The following is a 13,813-nucleotide window of genomic DNA, read 5'->3' as shown; positions in this document are numbered from 1 at the left end:
TCTCAGAAACTACCCCACCTATTGAAAAGAAACTTCACACAAATAACGACATAAATAACCTCCGTGTCCTAACGAAGTGGAAAACGAAAAAGGGTTGTGAAAGGTCCGATTTTATAAGACACGTACAGTTTTTTTAAAGTATATTTTTATTTAATTGGCAAGGTAGACGAAATTCGTTCGGAAATGTAATTGCCCAAGTTCCAGAATTAAAATTTACAGAAAATATTTCGTAATATACTGCAATTTGGTTTGACGTTTTAGCATAGAAATAAATTCTAAAATCGTTCGTTACCAGTTCTCGGCCTCTCGGCTGAGAATAGAATGTAATATCTTTTGCGCTTTGAAAAGGGTTTATATATGTTACCTGATGTTACGCATATCACTTTCGTGGTAGATATTTTAAGCTTAATAAGATGGTTGTAGTTGAGGTTGGAACTAAATTCAATTAAACTAGTTTTAGGCCTGGTTTTAATTTTCGGTGGGCAATGGGTTAGGTTAGGTTACTTTGATTAATTAAGCATGATGAACCGCAGGCCGGAGACGTGAGCTATGATTTTGAAAGCAATTACTTGATGTACTCTTTGTATTGGATAACGATAAAGCATTCCAAGTCGAACGAGAAGGTGATCCACGGTGAACGGCAAAGAGTTCTACCGCGAACGACAAAGCATTCCGCGGCGAACGAGAAAATGATCCACGGCGAACGACAAAGCGTTCCACCGCGAACGACAAAACGTTCTAATTTAAACAAAGGAGGTTTGTTCAATAAAGAACATCTAAGTTCAATATTGAACCATCGTTCTTTATCGAACGAATATTTTTGTTCATATTAGAACAAAATGGCGTTCTGTTACAGGGACAACCTTCTGAACGGCAATTTGTTCAAATTAGAATTTTTTTTTTAACAGTGTACTTGATTGCGAAGAATACCAAAGGATTAAATATTAGCTGTGAAGACTACCAAAGGAATAAATACTAGTTGCCAAGACTGCCAGACCAATAAATACTTGTTGCGAAGACTACCAAAGGAATAAATACTAGTTGCTAGGAATACTAGACGAATAAATACTGGTTGCGAAGACTATCAAAGAAAAAATATTTTTTGCAAAGACTAACAAAGAAATAAATGTTGGTTGCCAAGACTACCAGAGGAATAATCAAGGGTCGTCTGCTTATAGGACCTCTAGCTTGGTAAACCCAAGAGTGTCGAAAATTTATTCTTTATGTCACATACACCAATATGCGTTTCATTTCACCCATTTCTTTTAGCTCGACCTACGTAGCCAAATCGGGATCACTGGGCAAAATATTTTCGGTAAGTCAATTAAAGCCTCACTAGCCAAAGAAGCTCAATACTCAAGTCAAAACAAGTTAAACAGTTTCTGCATTCACTTTATAAACGCCATTTGTTTCTTTAAGGTTGGTTCTAATTATTCCAAATACACAAAAACTCCACGACAGCCAGGTTCGACGCAAAACATATCCTAACACAATTGTTTTGTATGTAGCGTATTTTTCCTTTTGAAAACTAGCCCTTATTTTTTACATCGCTTTAAACCGAAACGGCAAAGACCAAATAAAGAGTAGCTTGCACATCCAGGCTATCTATGAATACTTCGTAGAATATTGTTGAATAGGTTTAATTGAAGCTCCTATAACACGCTAATTGGTTTTCATTCTTCCATGACCTTACCTATAGACGTGTACATTCCTTCCCTAAGAAGGTCATTCACCCTGATTGAAGGTCGTGATATAAGTGGCGGATCTGTTAAAAGGTTTTGGGTTAGATGGGAAAATGGATTATCAGAAGTAAATGAATTTGGTTTATCGTATTATATGATCAAGAATGTATTTATTTACACTTAGGGAGAATTACTATGTTGATTTTTAGTGTTGCTCCGAACCACAATCATGCTCTAGCAGTAACTCCGTGCCACTAAAGTCAATCAAAGTATCTCATTGGTTCCCTTAAACTGACGTCTTCCTCCGACGCGATTGAAGTGCATGCCGTTGCCGAGTTTCCTTCCCCCACTCTTGCCTGCCTGAGGAAGTTGGATCATGATGCCCCCTCGGATCGTTTCAACATAGTCATTCTCCCCATGTTGAAATAAGTACATTCTTGATATGATCATACGAGTGGCATCTTCGACTAACATTCATGTACGCTGAGGTAGGATCCAACTCCGTGTCCCGTTCCATGTCCATAGTCTAATCCATCTTTATACAAATACTGTCTGGCGAGAACTTCAATGGCAGTACCTACAATCAAGAGTTTATAGAAATTTTAGGCTCTCGAAATGTGAAATAGCCTCGCAGTGCTATGGTTTGTCTACTCAAACTCGTTAGATAAACATTCCAAGTAAATTTATGTAGAAAAACCGTATTTTTTCGATCCAATTGTTATAGTCTGTAAAATGTATACACTTTGGAAATCCTATGTCTCAGTAATATTATAAGTGAATAATATGTATCTTAATCAGTTTAACGTTTCCTCTTAACTGGTTTATAGTTGTTTGAATCTCCTCTCAAAGCTAGGCACCAACAATAAGGTTAAATTTTTTCCATCTCAAATTCTATAACTGACCGTCACCTCAAGCGTTGGCTTGAGATGGATGGCCAAGGTAGACTAACGAGTTCATCTCTGAACCATCTAGACAGAGAACAAAAGTGTTACGGATAAGAGTACCGAAACTTTCTATATGCATTATATGGGTCTCTATGAGTAAAAAATGTCAAATAAACATGGGTCCTAAAGTGCTTCGTTTCAGAGATATGGGCTCCCAAAAAATACCCCAAAAACCCGGACACAGCCTTAAATCTGGCAAACAATATTCTTCCTTGAACCAAATTGTTTTTATTAAACTATCAATTGTTTTTTATCTGTGAGGCGAGAAACTTTAATAACAAGTGGCAAAAGTTCATTAATGTCCTTTTAGAAGTAAAATGAGTTTGAAGACAAGCCATTTTAATTTATTGATACGATTTTAATTATTAAATTTAAAGATACAAATTTCTTGTATTTATCTTAGCCGTCTATCTACAGACTCAAACGACAGTCGATCTGACCCCAGTCTTTTAGGAATCTACTGATGGTTGAATCTTTGAGCTTCTAACCCGTTTTTCTTGAGCCCGTCCGTGCAATAAGCGTTCCTGGACCAATGCGCCATATTAGGTACAATATTAGACAATTTTAAAACCATTCCTTTAGAATTTTTATGACATTTGTATATTTAGATTAAATAATTAAAATCGTATCAATAAATTTAAGTGGCTTGTATTTGTCTTCAAACTCATTTTACTTCTAAAAGGACATTAATGAACTTTTGCCACTTGTTATTAAAGTTTCTCGCCTCACGGATAAAACACAATTGATAGTTTAATGAAAACAATTTGGTTCAAGGAAGAAAATTGTTTGCCAGATTTAAGGCTGTGTCCGGGTTTTTGGGGTATTATTTGGGAGCCCATATCTCTGAAACGAAGCACTTTAGGACCCATGTTTATTAGACATTTTTTACTCATAGAGACCCATATAATGCATATAGAAAGTTTCGGTACTCTTATCCGTAACACCCTGTATAGCCACTGTTCTATGACGTCATTTCTACGCCACTCCAAACAGCTACCAATAATTATTTTGACTAACTGGCACACGTTCTTAATGTAATTATAGACTTATATGGTAAATCCGACTAATATTTTCACCATGTTGTTTCCAATGAAAATTAACACGGTTATTTTATCTCACGAGCTTGAATGGCATAAACGTAAGAATTAAAGTTTTCATATACTCACTACTGGATCCTGCTGGGAAAACAGCGTCAGCCAAATCAATATATCCTTGAAGAACTCGAGTGTACGTTTCCTACCAATAAAAAGAAAATGAAACTATGACTACGCGTTTACTCTGTGACCGACTATCATTAACATAAATCATTCAGTGGTATACTTTGTATTATTATGTTACTTATGATATTTCGGTATTAAGTATATCATTCCTAAGAGTGATTAAATGTGCGATTCTCAATTTTATTTTAAACCACTTTCGCACGAAAAATATGCGGATAAGGGTGGAACACTGATAATGAAAACATTTCTCGAAATATCGCAATCCTTGAAGAAATAAAATTGTAAATGAGCGTTTCTTTCATCATTTTAAATCGAATGATGTAACCTTTTTTCTAAGCAAAAGATGCATAGATGGTGCTATACAACACTAGAGGATATATCCCTTTCTAATGCACGGGAGTAGAAAGTATGACGGCCCATGGTAGATCAACGAATTTCACGGTTTTGCGTCTTCAGGAGCTGTTGATTCACTTTTAGAGTGAAAAGGCGCCTTCATTACTACTGCCTCATTCAAAATACTGACACTTGCGCCTTCATTACTACTGCCTCATTCAAAATACAGACACTTGCGCCTTCATTACTACTGCCTCATTCAAAATACAGACACTTGCGCCTTCATTACTACTGCCTCATTCAAAATACAGACACTTGCGCCTTCATTACTACTACCTCATTCAAAATACAGACACTTGCTCCTTCATTACTACTGCCTCATTTAAAATACAGACACTTGTGCCTTCATTACTACTGCCTCATTCAAAATACAGACACTTGCTGCTTTCCCGTCAGCTTTAGTTTGGGCTGAATGGCCAAGATGGTTCGCTCAAAAAAGCCTCGAATACTATAGGCTTTTAGCTTAGATTAAATAACGCCATTTGAAGTGAAATTACGGAAAGATAATGCAGCTTCCAGTCTAAACATTTTTCTAGCAGCTGCAGGGCTTCCCTACAGGATTGTTTATTTGCATTGTTTAAAAAAATTCTAAATCAAATAAAGATTGACAAATATATGAAAATAACTATCCCACAATTATAAGCCTTTAAGAATATAGGCACCCACATTCATTTGGTGGATATTTAAGAATGTAGGAACCCACATTCATTTGGAATATTGATAATCCTAAATGTCAGTGCCGCATTATCCACAAGGCTGATTAGGGAGGGGCCATAGAAACTCGAAGCTTAGGGGCCCTTCCATGGTTTAATACGGCACTGCTAGATGTTGTAGAGCTGGCAATGGGTGAATATGTGCGTCATACCATCATTACCACGAATGTGTTCATTCCGGTAGAAATTAATGCATTGATTAGTGTACCTTTTGAAATTCGGAAGGATCTCCGAAATGGAACGTTCTTGTGATATCCGTCGTGCCATCGCTGCAGAACAAAAAAAATTCAAAACACATATTATTCCTAAGACCCTTTCGTATGACTGAAAAAAGTAATATGTTACCTACCTCAAACATTTTAATTAATAATAAATTAGCTAACTAGAATTAATACTAGAATAATATAACTGAGCCTAGTGGCTTGCCTATAGGAATTATGGTCCAGGGTTAAACTTGAAAAAAGGACCTAAGCCGAGGGGCTGAGCAATCTCTGTGATCGGTGTATCAAGCCTGTAGTTTTGGCTGTAGTAAAGTGATTACGTAACTGATTACACATTTAACATTGCCATTTTTTAGGAAGTGGTTAGACCCTCGACCCAACAGATTTTCACTCACAAGACGAAATAATTCCGGTCTTTAACGCTTATTAAGTATTAAGATATTTTTAGTTCGATGTCAATTAGACCAATAAATTATTTTTTTAAATATTTTTTACGACGAAAATTTGCTTCAGCGGACGATTTAATAGTTTGGTCAAGGCTATTTCGTATAAACTATTGGCGAATCCATGTTTAATTGACAAAATACTTAAACTACTTAAGCGTTCCTGACCCATACTATGGCCCAAATAATGTTTAATGATTCGAAATTGGGAAACCGACCACCCTGTTGCAGTAACTGCGACGCGGGTATGGTTAAAAACACCATTAGTGCGTACACATAAATTAAAGTGGACTACAAATAGTTTTAAATTCCTCATTGTACATTTTTGTCGATTTCGAGTTAAGCGGGATACACGAAGACAGGGAATAAGTGTATGATACTATTGTGCCTATTTCTTTTCTCTACATAGTGTATACCCAATAATTGTTTCGTCTACATATGTCAAGATTTAGCAATAAAAAACTATACTATAAATTTCATCTAAATAAAAATAATACATTATTCTACAAATTCGAGGGCGTCAACGACCTTCGAATTTTTCTCGATTTCCGCCAAATGGGCCTAACCCAATGTATTTAGTTTTATCCACACTGGCACAAATTAATTAAATTAAAAATAAATGCGTGCCTGTGTTTTTATCGTTTATAGACTTGGACCCTTTTCATTGCGGGGCCCAGGGAAACGTGTCTACCTAGTTAGCTGCTATAGCAAGGAGGATAGGAAGGGAGGCGAAGTAGGAGGGATGAACGCGCCAGCATCCTTGTAAGAAGCTTAGCGCGCGCTCGGCGGGAAAATTTCGGAAAAATGGCGGCAAGATTGCGGCCTCTACGTTACGTGTTGCCGCCATTTTTTCCGCACCCAATTATTTAGGTATTTTAAACGTACAATTTTTAAGACTGTAAAAAGTTCCACCGGTGACGTAAGGTAAGATGCGTACAAGGTTCATTATAATGCTTACAGTATTTCATAGTTGGCTCATGCGGGCGCAGTCTCCAGCTTATGTTGGAAAACGTAGGGGAAAACGATGTAACGCGTTCTTGACGTCACAAATGGCCGAGATATGTAGAGGGAAAGGATATGATGATCTAGTGGAGTTAAGAGAAATGAAGGGGAAGAGACTACTCGATATTTTCTGACGTAGAACGCTTCAGCGCACTTCGAATTTTTCCTCTTTTCGTTAAAATAGACAACTAAATCCAGCTCTCGAAAACGTGAACCAGGGATCTTGTAGACTGTACAGAATACGTCTACACTCAGCTACAAGTTTACGAGTTCACGTTTTCGAGGGCTGGCTTAATCTGTCTAATATGGCCGGTGCTTAGCACACGCTGGACGTTAGTTTCGATAACTCTCACTAACGGGGAATGGCGCTATAGACCAGGCGTTTACTATCCCACCGTCCCACGCAAGGAAGGGGGAGGCGCATTTTTACTCCCCTTACGTGACTGGTGGAACCTTTGAACCCATTGCGTTGTAATGAAAACTGATTAAGCCTGTTATCTGTGGAAGCAACGTTACTTACAAGTACTGACCTCCAGAATCAAGTAAATAAATGCTGCTTTTATCTATTTGCTTGTTAGTCGAGCTGTGAGGAGTGTAATGCACCAGGGCGCCGTTCTTGCCAAAAGCGGATATGGTCTCGAAACTGGGACCTTTCGCGAATTCTTCTTTCCTAGGAAGACACGATATATTACACATTTTGAGCATTGAGATTTTCTAATTCAAATTTTAAAATTTGAAATATATCAAAATGACACATCTTTAATAATTTTCCTCAAAAAAGTCGGCCGTTTAGAAATTTAGAGAATTTCAAAAAATAAGTTTCCTCATCACCGATTCAAATGTCCATATTTTTTGTAAATATTAACCGATTTGAATGAAATGTTTTAATGAAACTATATATACCGGGAAACTTTTCCGCAAATTTTATTTTTATGAGGCTGCTGGCAACACTGTCTTGCGCTACCATAGACATATTAAAGAAATAGATACCTTACGCGGAGTGTTATTCGCCTAAAATATACGGGAGCGATAACTACCAGACAACACCGTATCAAGTTCTATAAACCTTGCCCGTATTACGGGTGTACTACGTGTAAAGCGCCACCTAACGCTTAACAATATTTATCGAGTTTAAAATCACGTTATGATTTTTTTATAATATCACCTACTCGACAGCCGAAATTGATTGTCTTCTTGGCGCCGCTTCCGTATTAACTAAACAGCTCACCTTCCTCAAAAACCTTTGATAGAAGTTGAAACGTATTGAAAACGTATTGAAAACGTATGGCAGACACGTTGCGCCGAATTAATTAAAAATTCTGACTTCCTACTTGATTTATCAGGCTAGTGTTTTAAATATTAAAGATATCGTAGGCCAAATAATGCTCATTATCACAACCACGCGTATGTTATTTCTTTAATCTCTGCTCTTTGTTCTCATTGTGACGCGAAGCGTTATAGTTTCTTGCTCCTAGGAGACTTTAATTATCCCTCTATAGACTGGCTTAATAATATTCCGCGTGTAGGTGCCTGTGCCCAAACGAAACTCTTTCTTGATTGTATAACTGATTCCTCCCTCTCCCAGTTTGTTAATTTCCCAACTAGATCTGCCAGTGCACTGTGTCGCGACAATATTCTTGATTTATTTTTTCCCTCTGACCCCGGTCTGGTTTCCCTTTTTTCTCCTTTGGGTACTAGTGACCCCGGTATTATTTTCTTTCATTTCACTTTGCTTTGTATGTCTCCCATTTTCAGACCTATTTTTAAACCTAATTTCTACAAAGGGAACTATGACGCTTTTAATGACGTTCTTTCGCGTTTTGATTGGTCTCTGACGCTTTCCCGTGATTCCCTCGCTGACTCTTGGGTTGCCTTTCGTACCCTCTTAACTGCCGGGATTTCGCCTTTAACCCATTTAGTAAGCCGAAGCATCGTAAAAGTAACTCTAACCGCCGCTCTGCCTTAAGCGGAAAAGCTAAATCTATGGCCTGGTGTCGCCTAAATCAATCTAATAAACGACACGCTTCCCAGTCAGTTATCTCTGGAGATGTTGCCTCTTATCGTAAGGCTCGCAACGGCCGCACTTATCACTCGCGTAATTTGAGGAGAAAATCTGAGGCAGCTCTTTCCAGTCTTGTAAAGGTCAACCTTAAAGCTTTCTATTCTCACGTCAATCGATTTCGCATTTCTCGCCATAAAATAATTGAAATTAAAAAATCTGATGGCTCCTCTACGACTTCTTCCTTGGAGGCCGCCAATGTTTTAATCAGTATTTTGCCTCTGCTATTCAACCTCTGCCTTTTGTCCCGTCTCCTTCTTGCGCTGCCCCTCTCTACTTTTGACAATTTTACCTGTACGCCAGCTGATATTAGTCGCTTTTTCGGGAAGCTAAATTTTGACAAGTCTCCGGGTTTCGACGGTATTCATTCACTCTTATTACGCAATTGTGCACCTTCCCTTGTTTTTCCCCTTTACCTTTTTATTTCGTTCTCCTTCTCGAATTTTTCGTTGCCTCCTTCTTGGAAGGAGGCAAATGTCACACCATTCACAAAAAGGGTCCCCGCGATCTTCCATCTAACTTTCGTCCCATTTGCGTTTTAATCCAGGTTCCTAAATTGTCTGAAACCTTGGCTTTTGAACAGCTGCTTAGCTTCCTCTCTTCCTCAAAAGTTTTCAGTAATGCCCAACATGGCTTTCTACCTAAACGATCCTGTCTCTTTAACCTCCTGTCTGCTTCTAACCGTTGGTCAAGTTGGCTTGATCAGGGCTTCGCCGTTGACGTAATTCTTTTGGATTTTAGAAAGGCGTTCGACTCCCTCCTCCACACCGCTATTCTTTCCGACCTTCAAGACGCCGGTGTTTGTGGTGATGCGCTTGCTTGGCTCGCGGATTATCTTTCTTCTCGTATTCAACGTGTTGTGGTTGACGGTGAAATCTCAAACTCTCCAAAAATGTGTATTGACCGACTGTTACTTTTTGACCAGTCATTGCCACTAGTTTGATGGCTGTTGGACGTCAGCCTGACGTCGTCACCAATGCTTAAAAGTAAACGGCCTTTAACATCGGCGGTTTTACCAATGGGGGCACCGCCCCCATGGGATCGGCGCCACTGATTTACGTATTTAAACTACAGCTATGAATACCTGACTGATAAAGAGCCATTTGAACGCCAGAAAGTAAAATTCGTTAATTAATAAGTGCTTCGTGTGTCCATGTTAAATATAAGTGTTTTTCGTCTAGTGAAAGGGTACCCTTACTTTCTCATTTGTTCGACTTTGTCAGCGGCACTCATTTCCGTCCAGACTTCGTCGTTTGCAACTCCTTGCTCGAGAAGCGAAAAGAAGTCCACCAACACGACAGAGTCTCGGAGCTACAAAAGTTCATATATTTTCAATATTAGGAAAATAAATATGAAATATTAAAAGTTATTTTAATTATTTAGTGAAATTTAACTCGGAGATTTTTATTTGTTTAAATAATCGATTACAATTTTTTTTCATCAGCTAGGCTAATACCCAAGTCACCACCTTAGGCTTAAGTCACCGAGAGACTCTTAAAGCCATTAATGCAGGTAGCCGGGTTACAAAGCGTAGGAGGGTGGTAGCGAGTCTTTCATGCAACACGAGCCTACAGCTCGCTACACTAACCTTAACAAGTTTTTATGGAAGGGGAAACCGAATAGCACGGGGGGAAACCTATTTAACCTGACCTCTAAAGGGGCCCAGTTCCACATGCCCCCTCTTGCCCATATCGGTACGCCTCTGTGACTTAACATAACTAGCGTGAGTAGAGATCGGCGGAGGAGATAAATTAACTGGCAAAATTTCAATTAATCATAAAAATTGCGGTTAACCGTTTATCCATGGATATTATCCATGGACAAAAACGATTTAATATGGGAAAAAGCCAAAAATAACTGATTATTTTTTGGATAATTTTTGTTAATGGATATTATCCAAACAAACGGTTAATTGTTATCCAAACGCCGACCTCTAAGCGTGAGAAATCACTTCGTGCTGGTTCGGGAAGCAACTCGTCCAAATCGGTTCGCTTAGAATGGCTTTCAAGGCGGGGAAGTAAAATTGCTCGTATTTTCAAAAATAATGGAAATCAAATTCTAAATAATGTCATATAATGTAGCTGTATGTATAGTTAACATGATTAAATAAATGTTTAGGAATACATTTTAGTATTTTCAAAATTCTTGTCATAATTTGAAATGACGTTAAGCCTTAGCTATAAGCGACCCGGGGTGAAGCCTAAACTGGGTTTTAAGCTCTAGTGTGACCGTGGCTTTATCGCCCCCCCCCCCCGCCAGGGCCCGAGGGGGGAGGGGAGAGAAAGACATCACCGGATTACATTTTTAGCCCCATTTGAAAATACAAATTAAACCTAATACTATTACACTTTGTTTATTTTTAATTGAAATTCATTTTAGAAATAGAAAGAAATAACTACTTACAAAATTGTAGAAATAAATTTTGTACAGATATATTTATTAAAGCCTCAAAAAGAAGCGTACTATTTTTTACCTCTCCGAGGGTACTTTGTACCCTGGAGGGGTTATACAATCACCGTGTCTGTGGGTGTGTGTGTCCTGCGAACGCGTACGCATTTTCGGGGCAAAGTGTAATCACTGCGTACGCTTTGTGTTGAAATCACCGCGTTCGCAGTTGCTAGGGCTCTTTGCGTTCGCAGTTGCTAGGAATTAGGGAGCGAAGTCTAACGGATGGCCAAACCACCGTTTGACAACCTCTCAACTTCCAATGGCAGGGTTACCACCAATTGTTCACGGTATTCGTCTTAGCGTCTATTTGCGATTTATTGGCGCCGGCCGGGAATCGAACCCGGGTCTGCTGCGTGAAGAGATTTACTCTAACACCTTATTTCCTACAACATTTTACACTTTTGTAAATTTTTTTTCAACAACATTTTACGCTTTTGTGAATTATATTGAATTTAAAATAAATTAATTATTTATAATTTGCTTCGCATTATATTTAACCGATAAACTTGTTCTGTAAATAGGGTTAAATTCAATTGTTCATTGTTTTAGTACGTCTAACTCGCTGTTGTAACTACTTAATTTATATTATTCTGAATAATTTAAACTCGGTTGTTTCATCTCAATTATTTAAATTAAAATTAAAATTTTATACCGGGCGGGATTGAACCGGGATTACGTTTTTAGTAAATAACTCTGAATTGCGGAGATATATATCTTTAAGGGTTATCTCGAGAGATTAATACCACTAGGGACAATTCTTCCTAGGATAGGTATATTTTGGCTTGCCAACTTGTTTTTAACGCAGCGGAGTGCACCTTTTGATAAATTCCGTGTAAACAAATACCGGTACTACGATGTAAAGAAGCGAATAGGCGCTTAAATAAACCCCTCCCTGCCTGCCTTGCCCCCCTGTTCAAAAATGCTGCCAGATCTATGCATAGAAAATTCTGAGCTTTGGCAGTATAAAGAGAAACCATAGACAAACCAGTTATAGGTCCAGTCGCAGCAGCACAAACTCTTTAATCGGCTATGAATTATGTTTTATTTAAAGGGCTATTCTCGGAAAACCTTTCAAATAGAAAATTCGAAATACAAATAGCTCGCTCTTAAATCGTAATATTTCTCCAGATAATTTGGAAACTCTGCAACACATGATTCAATTGAATTAAATCGTGGAGTAGATTTTTCCTTAATTTTTGTAATTCAAGACGAGAGTAAGAAATTAAGGGCAATTTAGGTCAAATTGAGAACGCGCGCCGACAAATGTCATTTACCATTGCCAGTTCCATTCCTTCTTGTTCAACAGCATTTTTGATTGTCATCATATAAGCTACTGGAGATTTCACCACTACGGCGTTTTCCTGTTGAGAAACGACCAAGAGTTAGCTACAAACATCAATCTTTGTATGAGATGAATGACGTCCAGTTTAGGCTAATCACTCTAAAGGTGAAACACTACGGAAATGGTTTTTTTAACGTCATATTTTGCAATACATTTTTAGGCGCCTAAATTAAAATATAATTGTTTTGTTTTTGGAATATGAACTACAGAATGTTTCCTGTAAGGCTACACGCAAGCTATAACTAGCTTCCTAGCCACATTCTTCTCTTTCCAATAAATAAATAAAAATGCGCACGCTAGTTTTCAGAGTGAGCTGATTTTTGAATAGTTCTTTAATTATTTCGTTTCGAAATCCGAATGTTAGCGAAATATTCAAAACGCAATGTTAGACAATTTTACACACATCTTTGTGAAGGACTGGTGTAAGATATGATAAAATTAGCGAATAAGTAGATTAGTCCATTATGAAAAGGGATAATAAAGCTAAACCCGAAACAAATTTGAAGAAATTTAAAAACTTACTAATAGCTCGTACCGATAGGTCTTCGAGCAAATAAAAAGACTAATCTCCACCACTCTCCCCCTATTCGGCTTTCCGTTGCTATGCAACTCGTTTTGAAATTTTTAATATTTAGGCTTAGTTTCTCTATTCGGTGTTATAGTCGCGAGCCAGATTTCCCGCACGGTACTGACGAGTCCCAAATAGGACGAAACCGGTCTACCGTTGGAATTTCTGGATATTTTATTTAATTTAATTTAGTTTTTCACTCGAAGACCTATTTGGTCCGAGTTTCCCGTCTTTTTGTTTGCTCGAAGACCTATCGGTACGAGCTATTAGTAAGTTTTTAAATTTCTTCAAATTTGTTTAGGGTTTAGCTTTATTATCCCTTTTCATAATGAACTAATCTATTTATTCGCTAATTTTATCATCCTTTACAATGCAGTTCATAGGTGGTTCCTTTTAACTTAACATGGTGTAAGATATGTTTGTGGTTTCGTATATTTTGTTAAATAGAAAATCTACATCAAGAGGGATTACGTTTTTCAATTACACGCCTATTTTTTTTTAACATAGGCATGTAAATGGTACACTTTGGTACATTTTAGACATCGCTGTCGATGCGTATAACGATTAAAACCATTAATAAAAATATGCTCAAATTGCTTATATCGAGCTCTCATTATTTACGACAAAAAGTGAAGGTTAAGTTCTAGTTTTTTCAAGATTTCTAATTCATTTCTCAATATTTAAAAAAAGTGGTTGCCAACCCTGATTTCTAAACATTTTCCAATCATTTTATCTTATTTTATTTTATTTTATTTTATTTTAATTTACTTTACTTACT

The 13,813-nt window shown here is 37.6% G+C and overlaps 1 protein-coding gene across 3 annotated transcripts in view; it reads right to left on the bottom strand.

Moving 5' to 3' along the window:
- The window catches only part of LOC149939573 (uncharacterized), a 39,443-nt gene that overhangs the window by 5,479 nt on the left and 20,151 nt on the right, over positions 1-13,813 (bottom strand). For all 3 annotated transcript variants that reach the window (XM_090178750.1, XM_090178749.1, XM_090178751.1), the window contains 7 exons: positions 12,400-12,486; positions 9,876-9,988; positions 7,139-7,288; positions 5,161-5,221; positions 3,793-3,862; positions 2,155-2,259; positions 1,694-1,765 (listed from right to left, as the gene is read on the bottom strand). In XM_090178750.1, coding sequence (XP_090034876.1) covers positions 1,694-1,765; positions 2,155-2,259; positions 3,793-3,862; positions 5,161-5,221; positions 7,139-7,288; positions 9,876-9,988; positions 12,400-12,486 — 658 coding nt within the window. The remainder of the gene's footprint in view (positions 1-1,693; positions 1,766-2,154; positions 2,260-3,792; positions 3,863-5,160; positions 5,222-7,138; positions 7,289-9,875; positions 9,989-12,399; positions 12,487-13,813) is intronic.

Source organism: Leiobunum rupestre, chromosome 6 (genome assembly GCF_980474605.1).
Source record: "Leiobunum rupestre chromosome 6, qqLeiRupe1.1.hap1, whole genome shotgun sequence".
In the NCBI taxonomy this organism is placed as follows: domain Eukaryota; kingdom Metazoa; phylum Arthropoda; class Arachnida; order Opiliones; family Sclerosomatidae; genus Leiobunum; species Leiobunum rupestre.
This window is presented reverse-complemented; position numbering and strand designations above follow the sequence as displayed.